The sequence below is a fragment of the Labrus bergylta genome, chromosome 19 (assembly GCF_963930695.1).
Source record: "Labrus bergylta chromosome 19, fLabBer1.1, whole genome shotgun sequence".
Classification (NCBI taxonomy): Eukaryota; Metazoa; Chordata; class Actinopteri; order Labriformes; family Labridae; genus Labrus; species Labrus bergylta.
In genome coordinates, this window is record NC_089213.1 from 19,231,526 (window position 1) to 19,247,752 (window position 16,227).

Consider the following 16,227-nt stretch of genomic DNA (forward strand, 5'->3'; position numbering starts at 1 on the left):
CACACAGGAGCCTTCAGGTTAAGTTTCAAAGTAATTTAATAAAAGACTTGCAAACTTTCCAACACAATGTAATACTATCTCAGGTTGTGAAAAACACATTTCCCCTAATCAACACCAATTACTTTGTACAGCCAAGACCACATATTTACACCTTTATTAAAAAAGAACAAGTCACAGCAAAAGTAAGGTAACGGTGACCATAATCTTATTTCATTATTAAAACATCACCAAGCTCTTTATACATAAATATTTACATTATCCCATGAGAAAGCTGTAGCCCCTGATGTGTCTGCATAGCAAAAGACCACTCAATCTTTTAAATTTTTTACAAAAGACATCAAAGACTGAATTATTTGATGCTCAACCGGGCTGTCAAGCAGCCTGGAAACTGTACAATTAAACTAAACCCTTGGTTTAATTATGTTTAGACTGAACAAAGGAACTTGCAGGGCGTAGCTCAAGAAGTTAGATAACTTGTGTATGCTGGCAATACCTTGCTCCAGTACTGCAAAATGCACACTTTCTCTTTTTGTCCAACTTTTTTACAGTTAATGACTTGTTAATTATCTGAGAATGGAACATTTGGAGTAATTTCAAAATGGCTTTTTTTTTTTTTTTTTTGCAGTAGTTAAGGGCAGCTGTGTACAGTTTTACTTTCCAATTTATATGGACTGCAAAAGAGAACATTACATTTACATTTCAAACACAACTCCTCTACCATGAGCACTGAAAGGCCCCTCTCTAACTGGTCATTTGATATCCTTAACCCTGTTAAGTAATTTCACGCCTTAACGGAAAGGTACACTTCTCTTTCTGTAGAGGGCAAAGTTCACTAAAAGCTCTTTTGATTGAAACCATTCTACTTTAACTACTTTAACTTGAGTTAACATATTCTTAATAATTTTGTCTCACTCCATATACTCTATGATCTCGCACACTTGTCCTTACATTTTCAACATTCATCACTTCATCGAAGTCTATTCCTCTTCATAACAACATACCGCATATTCTCTATCCTGTGTGTTAGTCCTTCCAGCTTTGGCAAAGCCCTTGTCAGCCATTGGCACATGTTGAATCCACAAAGGCACTGTCTCCCATTCAGTTTCAAACAAGTTCTACCTGACACACATACATGTTCATTCATATTCATGTTCCCTCAGGAGCAATATGTTCTTTCTTCCTTTTTATTTTCTCAACTCCCTCAGTCATGTTCATACAAAATCAATTATCGGTAATTTGCCTAATCTTTTTCTGGTTGATGAAACACCAGCCCATGCAGCCACTGCACAAGTAGAGTCAATTCTTTATCTCAGTCACCATAAATGGTAAAAGTAGTACCAAGACTTGGCAAACGGGCACATTCCAAACTCATTATCCAAAGTTTGTTTTCAGCATTTTATATATTGTCTCTTCAAGTTTTATTACTTTGTGTGAAAGTCAGGAAAGGCTGTGGTGTGGAGCCACAGAGGTACTTTGATAGAGTCGTTGGCACATATGGGCAATTGTTCTTTTGATCATCTTGCATAAATAGTTTCCATATAAAAGGTCGCTCCTCCATCTCGTTATCCCAGGTTATTCCCCATCTGTAAACAGAACAGGGATAACAATGAATGCATTACAGTATTAACTCCAGCCGATTTTACAATGTACTGTCCCTCTCCACCTCATCTTCACTGTTAGTAATCAAAGACATCAGATGACAGTCTTATCTAAAGTTCTCCCTTGACACATTTGAAAAGAGAAAAGTAAAACATATTTTCAATTAATTTTTTTAAGTAGCAGAATAACCCATAAAAAGTTAATTTTAAATACAAAGCAATAAATAATAGCTTGTCCACCAAAGTTGACTTTCAAATCCGTAATATACTTTAAATTGAAATAAATAAATCTGTATTTCAATATTTGTTAATTTGATCATCTATATCTTACATTCTTACTGCAAAAATCATCCTTGCTGTGATAGGCTACCTCAAAGCGGCTGTAGACCTTCTTCTCCTTCCTCAAGCTCTCTATCCTCTTCAGCAGTCCCTCCCTCTCCTGGACATTTCCTGGTGGGCGGAGAAATCGATTTCTTCTTAAGGAGTTTTGCCTCTCCAGTACCTTTTCCCCATTTTCACTTTCTTTTTCCCCTCCTGTTTCTTCCCTCTCCAGACGGTTCTTCTGGCTATTGGCGGAGATTTGCTCAAGAATCACTTTGGTGTCATCTCTTAGGTTGCTACTAAAAATAACAGAGCCGCCTTGGGCCTGGTATCGGGTTGGGCCTGAAGTGCTAGTTGTTGTCTTGTGATTGGCTGAAGATGGATCAGTAGTAGTAGGTCCTGTACTTTTTCCTGCTGAACTTGGCTTTTTGCTTGAATCATCAGTGATCTCCATGACCGTGCTCATGCTCTTATCATCTCCCGATGATTTCTTTTCTTTATCCTTTGGCCCCAGGAATCCCTTGAGCCTCTGAGTCTGTTTCTTTAAGAAGTCAAGTGTCTTGCCCTCACCTTTTGCCTCACCAAGAGTGTTGATGGATGTATTAGATCCCATAACCTTTTGCAGTCCTTCCTTTGAGTCATCACGTGGCAGAGTGGATGAACTTTGAGAGCGGCTCTTTTTTAGTTCACTCTTCTCTGCATCTGTTGCGTCTGTTGCCAGTACCTCTTCACCACATGAGATACGACGAGGATTCAGCGCTTTAAGCTTCAGTGGGTCCTTCCTAAAGAGCTTTGGCGAAGCAAGTGGCTTTAGGGACTTAAATATATCCTTCTTTTGACCCTCTGATGCAGTCACCTCTTTTTGAGTTTGGTTTGTCTCTGGAGGCTTCTGGCTGCTCACATAAGGCTTGGCAGTGATTATTGGTGGTTTTGAGGAACCAACTGAAGGTTTGCGAGTGAGCTCTGCCAGTTTTGCAGATATGTCTGGCCTCTTTGGTTCAGATTCTGCTGAACTAATAGAAACTGTTGGGATTTCTGGAGCTGTGTTTTTGGGAGGTGTATCGCTAAGGTCTGACTTTTTTTCAGCAGGCTCTGTGTCTTTCAGCGATGACTCTGTGCCCATTTTTGAGGCTTTTCTCTTGGCAGCAAGGTCTTGAAAATACTGTAGTCGACTAGCTGGGTCATTCATGTTCAAAGATGCTGATGTTACTTTAGATTTCTCGACAGCTGGTAATGTCTTATCCTCTTCCTTAGTTTTCTGAGATTCAGCTTTTGCTTGAATGTCATCTTTCAAAACAGTGTTCTTTTCCTCTGGCTGTTCTTCTTTCGGTTTCTCGATCTCATTTTGCTTCTCCTTCTCTTTTTCCTCCGCCTTCTTTCTCCAATCAAAAGGCTCACGAGTCAGTGATCTTCTCTTCTCCAGGATCTGGGCCACAATTGAAGAAGTGCGTACTGAGTCTAACTCCTCGTCTATCTCTGTTGCTGGTTTAAGGCCTAAGCTACCACTGTGCGTTTCGGCCTTGGAAGATGAAAATATCAGTGAAGAACGCAGTCGAGAACTGCGTTGGAGGAGTGGGTTATTTCGTGTGCGGAATGATTCATGTTTGGATAAGAGGCGGTCCGGACCCTCTTTCATCCCCACATCAGCACCAACCTCCCTTGGTGCACCCCTATCTGTCCCCCTCTCCCTTTCTTTTGCAGCCTCCCTCTCCTTTTTCTCCAGTGCAAATGGTTTTAAGTCACTGACTGACGGAAGTAGATCCTTTGTTGTTGTTGTTGATACAAGGTCTTTACTGCTGCTCTCAGGTAAAATGGGCTTACCAAAGCGGGGTCTCAGGACATCTGGTCTGGGTTTAGAGGGAACATTTTCTTGCTCTTTTATTCCAAAGCGAGCAGAACTTTCTGGGTCAGTTAGCTGTTGAGATGGTTGAGGATCTTCAAATGCATCAGGCCCCAAAGGCTGAGCAAGACCCTCCTCTACACCTTCCTCATATGAGCTTAGATAGGAATGGATTCTCCAATTCCTCATGCCATGCCTAGCTTCTGCATCTTCTTCATGCTCTGGATCAGATTCCTTGGGGAAATGTTGCTTCTCTGGTGGATGGGGCTGTGTGGGTGAGTTCTGACAGGCATATGCCTGACCTATTGTTGGCCTCTTTTGAGAAGACCCTCCTCCATATCTCCCAGCTAATGGAGCAGCCTGGTGCCCATCAGGTCCTCTCAAATCCTCTGATGAAAAGTAGTCTCTGCCATGATTTCCTGGCGGAGGCTCTTTATCTGAGCGAAAACTTGAGTCTGAATACTGATCGATAGAGAGATGTGAATGGCGACCTCGGTGTCCATGGCCTGAACCTGGCCCAGGCCCTTCATTGCTACTTCTGGTCTGCTCCCTGAAAATATCAAATCAAATCAATTTAATTTAAAGAGAAAATTCGAAAAAACAAAACAAGAGTTGAACTGTACAATAAGACAACAAAAAAAGATACTTCTTATTTTTTAATCAACATATAAGACAACATTCATTTGTGTGTGTAAAAACAGTGACACGTAAGTGAATTTGTAATAACTAGGCTTCCAAACAATAGTGGGTATTAAAGGTTTAACTACCTGTGGAAGTCTGTCTCATCCAGATTGTTCATGACTCTGTGCTTCATGTATTGCCTTGAGGATGAGTAGTTTTCCTGGGTTCCCTCCGCATAGCTGTGCCTCTGAAAGGCACTGCTACTCATCTCCATCTGCCGGGACACTATGGACCTTCCCTGCTCCAGATATGACTGCTGCAGACGAAACTGTTGCTGTGAATACTTCCCGATTGTAATTCCTGCTCCAGGTTCAGCGGTGTGGCGGAATGGGTCATTCCTCCGGAAAGGAAGTGCAGAGTCTCCATAGGGAAAGCCCGAGGTAATCTCAGGCAGCCTGCGGAAACCGATGGGTTCACGCAAGGACTGGGTCCTCTTGAAACCGTACTGGCTGCTAAAGTAACTGCTAGTACTGCTGGTGTCAGAGACTGCAAGTGGCCGATCAGATGGGTCAATGACTAGAGGCTCTGATTGAGCAAAGAGAATACGAAATTCTTCATCAAAGGTGGAAACCAGCTCCCCGAGGAAGAGGTGGGCAATGGAACGATGGATCTTCTCATAAGACCACATGAAACTATAAAAAAAATCAAAGAATAGTGGAGGCAATAAGTGTAAATTAATTTAAAGAGTGGATAAAAGTTATTTCATAAACTATGAATAAACCCTTTTAAATGGCTCACCTGTAGTTGCCACTTAGTACAGCACTGCAGTCAGCCAGAAGGAAACGATCTTTCACCTGCCCTTTAAATGATTTCCCACTCCGTGAATGATAGGTTATTCCTCCCACAGTCCTTACTCGCATCATCTGTAAAAACCATTCAATTTCAATAAAAATCATGTTATGGGCACAATTTAACATTTGTGAAAATGATGAGCAATTGGCACATATGGGCAATGAAAGAAGTAGATAAAAAAAACCTTTAACACAATGGAGTACTATATGATGGCCGTCTGTTAACCTAGTCTTTTTGGAAAATGTAAAATAAAAAAGAGGCACACTTACAGGATTTAGATCCAAGTTGACCTTGCAGTTGACGACCATTGAGACAAAGTGATGGGCATCTTGCTCATCCAACAGAATGTAAACAGGAACATGTCGTGCTGTTGCATCCAAAAGGTCGGAAAAAATGTCAACATCTGTGAATATGTCCATCACAACAGCAATAACCTGAAGAAAAAGAGCAGACACAAGAAAACTAGTTATTGTTTGATAGGGTCAATATGGTCTTAGCCTAAGTTAGCCTAGTTTTATGCCTTTTTACCCATTATTGTAATAATATACTGTATACAAAGAAAGAAGTTCAATTTCAGATTAAAGCATATCATTAAGTGAAATGAAAATTAAATTAATGTGTAAAAATACTTAAAATAAAAGTTTGCAGATGACACTAACAAAGTACAGGTGTCTGCTGCTCTTTACACATAAAGATGCACACACCTGTGTGTCTATTTATTAAGTCTTGTATGTCCACTCAGTGCTAAAGTCTATGTGTAGAAATGTCTTGCATTCTGCTTCAAGCCTTTCTTACATTACATTACTCTATTATATTATTTTATGGTTTCTAGGCTGTTGTATCCTTTTGTGTTTGGATAGAGTCAGACCGTTAGATGCCTTAATCACCTCCAGAGACGGTCTCCTTTATTTTGGGGGTCGCAGGCTGAAAAGTTTGGGAACCTCTGTCTTAGACACATACAAATAAACCAACAGATTTGTCTTCTCCTGACATTTTGCGAGTACATTTTCAGAAAATTCTATTTTTAATGTATCCATAGGCCAGCAAATAAAGTAGTGACAGACAAAAGGCCTCAGCTTTAGATGGCATTGGTTTCTTAGCTGTACTTCATGAAAGCAAAGTGCATAATGGAAGTTTAATCCTTCTTTCTGTTTACTACCTCTCCTCTTTTACTCACTTGGCATGCTTTCTTGATGAGTCTCCTGGCCTGCTCCTTGATGCTTGGCATGTCTGGGTCAGATGGGTTGACCAGAGTGGTGACCTCTGTGGGCCCCCGGAAGCTGTGCTGTGGCAGTGGCCAGCCCAGGTCCAGCCCCGGTGCAGCCAGGTCGGACTGCATCGGCCAGTAGGTATCAGAGGAGCCATCAACCTCATGACCTCCTTCATGGTATGTCAGCTCTGGGACGCTCGATGATAGGTTAGGGGTCTGGATTGTGGACTTAATAAATTCAATTTCCGGCTGTGCCAGGAAATTCACCACATCTGTGCTCTGGAGGAACTCATAGTAGCCCTAGTGTGACATGAGACAAGTAATTACATCATAATACCAGGCTAGGTATCTTTTTGAAGTATTTTAAACAAATGTTATTAAAATACAGTTAAACTACAAAGCTTCTGTATTACCTTAATGTCCTTTTCTATCAAAGCATCAATAGCTAGACGGTACTCCTCACGGTAATGTGGGGGCAGGTAGTTTGGGTCGAGAGGGTTTTCCCCAATCGATGAACTCTGAGATCGATTTGGCATCTTTGGAAAGAGAGTTGGGACCAAAAGTTCTGATTCAGGGTTGAGTAGAGTTAAAGGAGGTACATTTTAACCTGTGCAACAAAGTCAGAAAGAGACACACTGTCAGTGTACAGGAGAATGATGTTTGGACACAAAAACAGAATTCACATTACAGGTTTCCTAGACATAGAGAAACTAGCATTCTGCTTCAAAGGCCGTTGAGTATTTTTATGTGTACACACCACGTCTCCATCATGGATAAACGATACTACAACTTCTGCTGAGGTTGGTGAGAGAAAGAATGCTTTGACTCAGAATACACAAGTGAACAGATTACCTATTACCTCTAACACAAAGCTTCCATTGTTGCAAAGTCAAAGCTGGAGAAGTCAGTTCAGTGTACGTCTTTGATTTTAACACACCGTTGCTGGCACACAATAACAAAGATAATAACTCAAAGATAATAACACACAATAACTCCAACAGATGTTAACCTCTTTGACAGATCACCACAGAAATATTATTCTGCCAGGGCACATTTAATATAGTTTACAAGTCAAACTAATGGCGTCATTGAAGAAAAAAGATACAAATCTTGAAAGGATAATTTATCCTGAGGTGTTAAATGAATTCTAATGGTTACTGTTTTAAAAGACTAAAAAAGACAACTTGTGCAGTATAATATGCTAAGACAATCTTACATGCAATAGACATACCTACGACAAACAAGTTATTTCTAACTTGCCTTGTAAAACTTTATGGCATCACACACCATAGTAGCCAGCTTAATTTTGATTAATTAATTTATACTTATTAATCCTGCAAGGGCAAATTCGATTTTACACTCTTGCTAATGAACATGCTACACACACATAGGCCAAAATACACACACATGTACAAACAGCATCCTATGGCCATGTCTCAGAGTGAGGTGGCTGCACACTGTGAGCGCTCCTGGGCTGGTGGGGGTTTGGTGCCTTGCTCAAGGGCTGGCACTTCTCCAGCTACCAGACCAACTTCTGGACTTGGTCTGTGCCAGGACTTGAACCGGTGACCCTCTGGTTCCCAACCCAAGTCCCTACAGACTGAGCTACTGCTGCCTCAAAGTTTTGTGGTTACAATTTGTTGTCAGCTGTTGAGAAAACTCTTTCAAGGAAAAAAAACTAGTAAACTAAAATAAGCTGTGAATTAGATTAAGATAAAAGTGAAGTCAGAAGATTTGAGAAAAGAAAGAGAGGTGTAAGGAACAGTTGTGAAAGGCATTAGTAACTTTCATACTGGTGTGGCACGCTCCTCAGACCACATCCTCAAAAATCTGTCAGTCGTAACATAAATTGATTAAGGTGAGCTTGATGAGTAAGCTAATAGACTTGAAGAGAGTTCGTCATAATTGAAGGTACAGCATTATTACATAATACTTTGTGAATGCGTAATTGTTCTGAAACAGATGGTAGAGAAGTGAATAATTCACTCTGTAGGTCTGCGTACCTGAAGAGTCAACGCTTCAAAATGTGTCACTTTGATATATTAGTACCAAATTCTCTTTCTTCAAGTCTACACGAGACGGTAAGGGAGGGAAAATATAGCTAAGCCTGACTAACAGAATCTCTATGACAATAAAGCACAAGACAGTAATCTTTGCAGCTTTCATTTATTTTCATAGTTGTTCTTTCTGGAATACTTTCAAAGTCACAAATAGGCCGACTTGTAGGGAAATAAAAATCATCAACAGTAGAAAATGCCACGAACATTTCCCTAGTCCAAGGTGATGTCATAAAATTACTACTTTGATTTGACTAACACTTTAAACTTAATTATACTGTCAAATAAGACAGAAACAACAGAAAACCTTCACATCTGAGAAGCAGAAACAAAGTAGTGTAATTATTGTTTATATGGTATTTTTTTAATATCTTCTTTCACTTCTAACAATAATACCTATTAAACAGTATAATGATAACAGATTACACAACCATGTTTCACCTACTCTTTAATCCACTTTGTTAAAGGTGCACTATGTAGATTTGTGACGTTTGAAAGTTGGAGAAGTGAAACTATTCTATGCTATTTTTTCTGAACTGAATACACAAACTTTATTCAAACTAATAACAAAGCTACCAGGAGAGCTACGGTTTCACTGTTGCGGGCCCCCCACCATAACTTTCTCGCGCAGCATTTTATCTTTTAACAGTTTTCCAGGGGCCAAATATTCCTCTGAGGACAGTTTGTGTATGGAGTTATGAACATATACTACAGAATCTGTACGTTTCTCCAACTTTCACATTTTTGTTAGTGCACCTTTAAGTTTACATTTGGTTTAATGTTTAATGTTTAATGTTTAATGTTTCTGCTTTCCAAAGAGGAAGTAGTTAATCACTGCCACTTGTAAGACTTACTTTGGAATTAGAGAAAGGGATGCATAATAAAAGAGAATGCGTACGAGACGAATCTCTCTGTGCTGGATTTTAACCCACAACAAAGTTGTGTGTCATGCATCAACAACTGAGCCCACCAGGATGACCCCTCGTCGTTATTTAATGTGGTCTCAACAGCTGGAAACTGAATGGGTTAGCTGATTAGGTGGATGTGGATGTTTAACAATAACTAAACCTCCATAATTCAGTAAGCATGTTAAACACTTGGTAAGTCTAAGGAACACACGGGTTGATTTAGCATCTCGCGGCATGTGGTCAAAACAGGAAGTGTTTTTACTTTGTTGGTGCATCAGCATGGAAATCTACAGTTTTAGAAGTGATGGTATTTGACAGCCTGCGTGTGTGATCAGGATTTGTGTAGTTGTGTGTATGCTGATGTCTGAGTGGGAGGGTGAATAGGTGTTTAGTGAGGATGTACCTGCTTTACTTTGTCATGTTTTTCTGTAAAGTTCCACACACACACTTGAAGACTATCCGTGACAGCAAAGGGCTCCAAGTCCTAACCCGCAATCATGGGCAGAAGCTGGTTTACCAAGAGGCCTTGTGAGTCATTGGGTAGCCTGTTCTGGCCTTGCCTGAGGATAACTTGTTCAACGTTGCTGTGCGATGATTCATCTGCTAGCAAAATGGCTGACATCCTGTTTCCATTCTCCTTTCTAGCTATAGAAGCAAGGCTTCTGTGTGTCTGCTGTTCCAATTTAAAAGTTTTCCTGTGGGCAGGAAGACGTGTAAGCCGTATACTGCTTGGAATATTTTAACTCTTGCCAAGGAATAGAAAATAGAAATAGGAGATTCCCAAGTACTTTGATCTGTTTTTGGTATGCATTTAGTTTTAAAGAAATGCAGCAGCCTAGGGCCTGTTCTGTATACACATGAAATGTGCTGAGGCGGCAGTAAAATGCACAGGTGCATACCTGAGGACTTGTGATAACAGCCAACAACAGAGATATGCATCTGCTTGCCTGTGATGATGAAAACTCAGAAAAGACATCTAACATGGCAACATAACAAAAGAAACACAACATGAGTCAGAGTTCAATTTTGATATAACATCGTTCTTTCAATTATCCTATTAAAGAGAGACACAAATCATGCCTGACCACCAGATATTTATGATAGGAGAAGAAGATATCCTTTATTAATCCCACGAGGGGTAATTCTATTTTACACTCTGTTGTGGCACACACACACACACACACACACACACACAGAGGCTGATGTACTCACGGTAAATGGTAAATGGTAAATGGCCTTGAGCTTGTATCGCACTTTTCACACATGCTCAAACAGGGTCTATGAACATGCATTAATGGAGAGATGTCAGAGTGAGGGGGCTGCCCTGAGCTGGTGGGGGTCAAGTGCCTTGCTCAATGGTACATCGGAAGTGTGCAGGAAGTGAACTCAGACTTGAACCTGCAACCCTCTGGTTCCCAACCGCAAGTCCCTTCAGACTGAGCTCAACCGCCCCCAAATACAACGAGCCAATTCTCACGAGAGAGGAGCTTGGAGTTAGCAATTTTCAGAATTATTGCCTGAAAAATAAATTGGTCGACTGGTTGAATTGTCATTTAAGAATTCTCAAACTTAAAGGAACAAAGGGAACTGGTACAAATCGACCCCTACATAGATATTAGCTACTCAGGTGACTCGAGAGCACAGCAGCTCTAAACAAAGCCAGAGGGTTTCCAATTCACCATCCTGACCTCTGGGTCACTGCAGAATGAGGCAAAAGACAAATAACACAACGTAAGAAACATGTCTGACTCTCTCTACCACACCTGGCCGACTGCTAGGAAGTTCAAACAAATACTGCCGCTTTGTTTTTCGTTATAGCAACAGTAATTAGCATCAAACTGTCAATGACAGGCATCTGTCTTTTCTTCTCTCTCTGTTCCTCCCTTATTTATAAAGCTTTCTGTTGCTCAAACAAGGACTAGCCTGTCCTACATGTCAGCAAAGCCAGTTTGAAACTCTAAACGGCCACAGGACAGGCAAGCGGGAACCAACCGACAACAGAACTTCAAGCCAATGAAGCCAATGTTGAGATGTGCTCAGTGTTTGCTCACTAAGTGTGTAAATGACCTTATGTCGAAGGTGGAGAGAGAGTATGAGAGCTGAGGAAGTGTGCATTTTTTAATCTGTCTCAACTTGCAACAAACAGAAATAAGCCTGAGGAAACACAATTTTTCAAGCACAATCTCAAAAAAAAAAAAGAAAAAAAAAAGAAAAAAGAAAAGTCACTCCCTTTCTGTTTTCTGTCCCACACACATGCATCTGACCACGCCTCGCTAAGCAAACACCACGATTGATCTGGCATACCTCTTCAGTCGATTCAGTTTGTACGATAACTGAGTGTGAATGGATCGAGAAAACAATACCTGAAAACAGGTTTGGAGGGATGAGCCAGTAGTCTCCTGATGTCAGGACCTTTCAGTGCCACTTTTCTTCAGATTAGCACACAAAACAGAGATAAGAGTCAGAGCGGTGCACGTCTCTCTGTATCATCATCACACTTCATCTCACCTGTCGAATGCCACTGGAGGGACCGCCCGAGGTCGTTTGTATGTATACTGTATGTGAGAACGCATTGGCAGCACTCATCCTCCCACAGCAGCACTGCTAGAAAAACAGGTCCTTGTCTTCTGACTCAATGCCTAAATGTCTGTGGTCATCTCGAGTGGAAAACCAAACAAGATCAGCATTCATAAATGTTTCTACTTGTCTTCCTCTCAAGCACAGCAGCAAAATATATCTCTCACATGAATTAGAACACCGATACAAGCAGACAATGAGCCCCTGTAATGCACACAATGCAAACAAAGCCATGAATGGGATGCAGCCTGGGACGTATGGCTAGTGTGACAAGATGAAACCTATAATGAGAAGCACACGAGAAGAAAAGCTCCACAAAAAAAAAAAGCTGGCACTACAAACTCTTTTTCCTTCTAAAATTGCATCCACATGTAGGACTTTTTCTACCTAGTGAGTCACTCTGAGTGACTCAAGTCGGAGCTTGCAAAGGTGAGGTTTGAATCAATACTTTGCTGGTTTGTATAAAAGCTCTAAATGAAATTGTTCCGTGCACATCTGCGTTAAAGATCAAATCAAAGCCTATTGATCAAAGTCAATAGTAGAAGACGTGTGCAATAAGAATGCAAGGATCTATTATATCTCACCGTCTTTAAATTAGAGAGCAAAGATTGGGCCTAATAACATAGCCATGGCTGTTCTGCATACGCAGCGTTGTGCAACCAAGCATCAGACATGCTTGTAAAAGTGTCTCTGCCCTTAAGAACATCATTTATCTCCCATAGTTTACTACAGTTCATTGACATTTTAGTCTGCTTTTCGTGTGAGGTGCTATGTAAATACAGTCATAATTACAGCACAACACAACATGGACAAGGCTCTACAATGTCAAAAAACATGTTTGTCTTGAGTCTCTTCAAAGGGCTGCAGAGACAGCAGCAGCAGTTTTGTCAGTTGCCAGCCAACACGGATCCCTCTGTAGGCCCAGACTATAATAACACCACTGTTCAGGTTTTGCAATGAGCAGCAATCACCTGGATGACTTAATCCTCCATAAACTTTAGGCAGGAGGTGAGGAAAGTTACAAGCATTTCACTTTTTTTCTTATCCCACCCATATTAGTGAAGTAACAACACGATGGAGCTGAAGTAACTGGGATAGATTTCGGAGATATAAAAGCAAGAAGATAGAATTCAAATATATTAAGGGACAGAATAGAGTAGAGTAAGAGGCGCACAGAGAGTATAGATAAAACAGGACGCTATGTAAGATAAAAGTCCTCTGTACGAATGGTTACTTTGTCACAGTTACTTTGCATTCAAGAAGTTTGTCTTTCATTCCGCTCCGTACCTCCCAAGTCCGAAAGAAAAGCTCGTCTCCTGTCGTATCTTTCTACCAAAGAGTATCGCTCCACCTCCGTGAAACCGCCGATGTGAGTTCCTTCCCGTCCGTGCGTCACATTCCTCAGATCGGGCAAGAACTCCACCCAGACCCCCGGCGTGCCCCCTATTCCAGTACTGAGCAGCGCAGACAGTCGAGACCACAGGCCTGGGCTGAGAGCTTCACTGGGCGGTGGAAAGACCTCCAGAGTCTCCGCTAATACAGAGCAGGACGGCACAATGAATGAGGAAGCAGCCTGTTAGGCTGGGCTTTCCCACCGGTGAGACTCCTCCCAAAGCCGTTGAGCACTGGGGACATCTCAGCTTTGGAGCTCCACTCCCAGTGGCACATTTCAAAAGCGCTGCTCTTCATGTCATGTCATGACTGCTGTAGACTACCTCATTAAACAAAGGACAGTTCTTCAAGCCTCTACTCCAAACTCTTTAAACAGACTTTTGTTCTGTAGTCTTAAAACCAAAGAGACTATTTCACTCTCTTTTCCTGGCTATTCTATTTTTTTTTTTAGCCTACGTCTTGTACCTGCATTGTTATGCATTTATTTGTGCAGTCTGAAATTAAATAGCCTTTCAGGAATGGCATTTCATCCCTACTGTGTAGTGAATGGATGGGATACCAATAATGTTTTCTTAATTTGTAGGCCTCCTGGGAATTTGTTTGCTTGAGAAATCATTTTAAAATGCATTATGTAATAGCCTAAAAAAGAAGAAACAGCATTTCCTCAAAGTAAATTTATATGGAATATATGAAATATGGAAGCAATCTTCATCCTAGGTTTTATATTATTCCATTCTCCTGTGATAACAAGGAATTTCTGGTTGTTTTCTCGAGATCTTGACTTAGGCCTACTTATGTAATTATCTCAACATAACAACCCTGGTTTTCTTTGATAACGAGTTAATTTCTCTAAATCTCAAGTGAAAATCTTTAACGACCTTAAAACGGGAAAACCAGTGTTGTGACCCTGAGATAAGAAGATGAATAAATTGAGCTCTTGAGAAAACAACTGATGTGTGTGTTACCATGGCAAACAGAATAAGAGAAAACATAAGGATGCATGTTCCATACAAAAGCCCTTTTTAAACTGCTTTTTAAACTCCACCGTTTTCATATTTATTCTGCAACAGTATAATATTGGTGCAGTCTGTGTATTTACGTTGCGTTACAGCCTTGCGGAAGCACAACATGTAGAGGAACGTGGGAGCTCCACATACGTGTGTGTATGTGGAGCTCCCACGTTCCTCTACATGTTGTGCTCAGACATGCTCACACACAAGACGCTGCTCGCCCCTGCTGGCTCGCCCCTGTAACCCCTGTGTTACTACCTTCCGTGGCGGAACAGAGGTGCGATCACTTCAACATTCAAAAGCTTGACATCACAGGGGTATAAATATGGTGCACTCTGAATAGTGCTAAAAAAGTGCTAAAAAAACATGTTTCTCAATTTTATACATAAAGCCTCACTTAGTTAGTTATGACTACTTACTTTTTGTGGCCAAATCTAGCTAACCCTAGATCTATGTTACTGTGTAACTGATATACTGTAACTTATCCTCTTTTACCTCCACATGTTTACAAGCAAGAACGATTGCCCATTTTTGAGAATAAGTTACGTATAGGTCAAGGTCATATTTATAATTTAAAAAAAGTAAATAATCTTGTACCAAAGTTTTTCACAGCAAACATAAAAAAAAAAAACTTTACTAAAGAATTTAAGAACACATCAAGCTTCCTCTAGTAAATTTGCAGAAGTTTTGCAGGGTTTCTTACTGACCTTGAATGAGTCACCTGCTGTTTTTCTTTATGCCAAAACCTTTTTGCTGAAATCAGCGGACTTCAGCAGTTCTCTTTTCTATATCAAGGAGCAAAACCTGCTTCTTTGCCGCAGGTATCTCAGATTCATATCTCCTTCTGGAATTTGATCAGGATTTGTAAAGCTGTTTTTCCTCCCTTAATCTTACAGACACAATGCAGATCATGGAACTACACACATATCAAGTAACTCTTTTAGTCCTGGATGTCCCCATGTACATATACAAACTGTAATTTAATACCAGTTTCTCCTCATACTTTGACCAAAAGGAAATTATTTACTTTGCAGGTTTAATTGCAACATTTTTATGGATTGTGTAAACTGAAGAAATGCCTACTTCTCATTTTTATCCTTTCTCATTTTGTTCGTATCACTTGCACCCAATGACATCAGCTATATTGTCATTAAAATTTAAACCTGATAAAACTTTACAATGCTGTGTTTGTGCAGTTTGTATGGGCTGTCCTTTGTCCTGAAACATGTCTATCAGACAGACCACACCTTGTTTCATAGCCCTCTGATAGCAACACACTTATGAGCATGATTGTGTGTTCAGTCCTGCTCCTAAGGGTGTGCCTCTTGTTTGAATGTCTGCCTGAGCACCCATGGCCTAGAAAGCTGTTATGGACTCACACAGTGGGAGCCATTTTTCTGATCTCTCATGTTGGTTCTCTTCCAATTCATGCAAATGTGCAACTCTCAGCAGATTTGACTAGATATGAAATGTGAGGTTTGAGTAAGCCTACCTCTGTGTATGTACACAGAGCATACTATCTGAGTTAGAGAAACTTTATCTAATGAAAGAAGTACAAGTGCCAAGAGAGAAATTAAAGGTCTGCTTACATGATCACACTCTGATAACAAACTCTAGCAGGTATACAGACGCTGAAACGCAGGGTGCGGCCGCTCAAGGAATGTGCTCAAGGCATCTAACCACACCCAACGTACTGCTCTCTCTCTCTATCAATCTATCTATGTTTCTCTGCTCGTTCTCCTCCTCTCTGAGTCACCTGGCAGTCATTTAACAGGTGTACAGGTCCGGGCAGAATCCAGGCAGCACAAAAATCCTGGCCTGCATCTGGGCATGCCTGGATG

The 16,227-nt window shown here is 40.8% G+C and overlaps 1 protein-coding gene across 3 annotated transcripts; it reads right to left on the bottom strand.

The window, feature by feature from the left end:
* Positions 1-18: 18 nt before the first annotated feature.
* Positions 19-13,596, bottom strand: fam83hb (family with sequence similarity 83 member Hb). 3 transcript variants are annotated; one of them, XM_020631669.3, is made up of 8 exons: positions 13,272-13,596; positions 6,856-6,978; positions 6,410-6,742; positions 5,502-5,666; positions 5,179-5,303; positions 4,527-5,072; positions 1,930-4,309; positions 19-1,583 (listed from the first exon to the last, which is right to left on the bottom strand). In XM_020631669.3, exons 2-8 carry the CDS (start codon positions 6,976-6,978, stop codon positions 1,563-1,565), a joined length of 3,693 nt encoding a protein of 1,230 aa, XP_020487325.1. In that variant the 5' UTR covers positions 13,272-13,596; the 3' UTR covers positions 19-1,562. The 3 variants fall into 3 exon arrangements, with proteins under 3 accessions (XP_020487325.1, XP_020487324.1, XP_020487326.1); XM_020631668.3 differs by having other exon boundaries at positions 6,856-7,049; positions 13,272-13,595; XM_020631670.3 differs by having other exon boundaries at positions 1,969-4,309; positions 6,856-7,049; positions 13,272-13,592.
* Between the last annotated feature and the right edge of the window lie 2,631 nt (positions 13,597-16,227).